Consider the following 2,500-nt stretch of genomic DNA (forward strand, 5'->3'; position numbering starts at 1 on the left):
GATATGGTACTGGTAGTGCTGCATTCACATGATTGCCTCTGTTGACCAAGATGATATATGTGTGTTTTACTGAAGGTTGATTCTGCTGGTTCAGAGCTTGTTTTTGTTGTTGTTGTTGTTGTTGTTGTTGTTGTTGCTGTTGACCGATGGTAGTGTGTGTGTCTCTCTCTAGTGTCCACTACTGAGGGAGAGGAGGGTGTCGGGGGCCATAAGAACCCCCTGGATGATGTCACAGCCGGCCTGCTGGACAGCGCTGGACAGCCGCTCCCCCTGGAGGCCGTGCATGTGAAGTGCAGGCTGATGGATCTGCTCTCACAGGTAATCTTCTACTATGGTGGCTGACTAGTGTACTGTAGACCAGAGCTGTGAAATGCTTTCAAACACATTCTGCCTATTCTGAGATGAATAAAGTAATATAAGGCAAATCCAGCGCCACTTTGTTCAGAAAACTTGGGGAGAACTCCTGAAAGAGTAAGTAAGTAAGTAAGTAAAATGTATTTATAGAGCGCCTTTCACAGACCAAGGGTCACAAAGTGCTTCACATAACAAGGAAAAAGCAAACACAATAAAACATAGTACCAGAGCGAGAGCCACAGCGGGCTAAAACAGACAAAAACAAGTGAAAATAAAAACAAGTAAGACAAACAGGTGTACAACAGCATCAACAAGACACAGAAAGACAGGCCCATTAGGGCTATCCAAAAGCCTGTCTAAACAAAACAGTCTTCATAGTTGGGGGCCTTAGGGCTATATGAGGCTATGTTCATGCTAATTTGTGCGAAAGCACCAGATCTGGCCCAGATGTAGCTCAGAGTTATGCTCTAATGATTTAGCTAGGGCGCCCGAGCCAACGACCACCGGGGTCGCCATGGCGGCCAAATCAATATGGCCGCCCTCCGAAAAAAGGTTTCGGCTATAACTTTTGAACCAAATGAACTAGAAATGCAAGCCTGGTGTCTATTTTATGTTTTATGACTATTAGAAACACACTGGAATGCTTATATCAGTCTTTAGCTGTTTTTAAAAAAAACAATGATGTCACAGTGGAATGTGTTACATTGTGACGTTAGAATTATAAGGTTCTATCTCCATTTTTGGTCAAAATTGAGTTTTTTACATAATCTGATCCATTAGGTGTTTATTAATGCGTGGTGTTATTTTTAAAATGTTGACATTTTTGAGTTAGTAATTCATAAAATACAAGGTTCCATCTCACAAAACATAATGGAATGTAAAAACTTTGACGCTCAATATCTCTGAACTCCCCTAGACGGAGATAGAACGTTATCATTCTAAAGCTCACGACATTCTATATGAATGGATGATCTGGGCTGGAGGGTTTTGGGGGTTAAAGGTCGAAAATCTTATTCGCTGTTGAGAAATGAATGTGCTGAACGTCGTCAATCCATTCCCACATGGCCAGATAGTGAGGATGAGCTTTGAACTCCCTCCTCCTAACACCACCAGTCCCTCAGGATCATGATGCCTCTCTCCTATTGGCTGCCAGGTCATCATCTTCCAGAAGTACACCAATCAGAGTGCCGTCCCCATCGAGGCTAAGTATGTGTTCCCGTTGGACGATGCTGCGGCGGTGTGCGGGTTCGAGGCCTTCATCAACGGGAAACACGTGGTTGGAAAGGTAATTCCATTCCATGTATTACACTGACTCATCCTCCATGTATTACACTGACCCATCCTCCATGTATTACACTGGCCCATCCTCCATGTATTACACTGACCCGTCCTCCATGTATTACACTGACCCATCCGCCACCGGATGTACTAGTACTATATGTCTGCTGTGGTTCTGTGTGATGTCATTGTGTCTGGTTGTGTGTCTGTGTGTCTGTGTGATGTCATTGTGTCTGTGTGATGTCATTGTGTCTGTGTGATGTCATTGTGTCTAGTGATGTCATTGTGTCTGTGTGATGTCATTGTGTCTAGTGATGTCATTGTGTCTGTGTGATGTCATTGTGTCTAGTGATGTCATTGTGTCTAGTGATGTCATTGTGTCTAGTGATGTCATTGTGTCTAGTGATGTTATTGTGTCTAGTGATGTCATTGTGTCTATGTGATGTCATTGTGTCTAGTGATGTCATTGTGTCTGTGTGATGTCATTGTGTCTAGTGATGTCATTGTGTCTAGTGATGTCATTGTGTCTGTGTGATGTCATTGTGTCTAGTGATGTCATTGTGTCTGTGTGATGTCATTGTGTCTAGTGATGTCATTGTGTCTGTGTGATGTCATTGTGTCTGTGTGATGTCATTGTGTCTAGTGATGTCATTGTGTCTGTGTGATGTCATTGTGTCTGTGTGATGTCATTGTGTCTAGTGATGTCATTGTGTCTAGTGATGTCATTGTGTCTAGTGATGTCATTGTGTCTAGTGATGTCATTGTGTCTAGTGATGTCATTGTGTCTAGTGATGTCATTGTGTCTGTGTGATGTCATTGTGTCTGTGTGATGTCATTGTGTCTAGTGATGTCATTGTGTCTGTTTTCC

The 2,500-nt window shown here is 42.9% G+C and overlaps 1 protein-coding gene across 1 annotated transcript in view; it reads left to right on the plus strand.

The window, feature by feature from the left end:
* The window catches only part of parp4 (poly (ADP-ribose) polymerase family, member 4), a gene marked incomplete at its 3' end in the record, with an annotated part of 51,041 nt that overhangs the window by 20,137 nt on the left and 28,404 nt on the right, over window positions 1-2,500 (plus strand). Inside the window, exons 15-16 of the mRNA XM_080537040.1 lie at window positions 173-318; window positions 1,508-1,639. Of these exons, the coding sequence (XP_080393166.1) occupies window positions 173-318; window positions 1,508-1,639 (278 nt within the window). The remainder of the gene's footprint in view (window positions 1-172; window positions 319-1,507; window positions 1,640-2,500) is intronic.

The sequence above is a fragment of the Nansenia antarctica genome, assembly GCF_963989245.1.
Source record: "Nansenia antarctica genome assembly, chromosome: 7".
NCBI classification, from domain to species: domain Eukaryota; kingdom Metazoa; phylum Chordata; class Actinopteri; order Argentiniformes; family Microstomatidae; genus Nansenia; species Nansenia antarctica.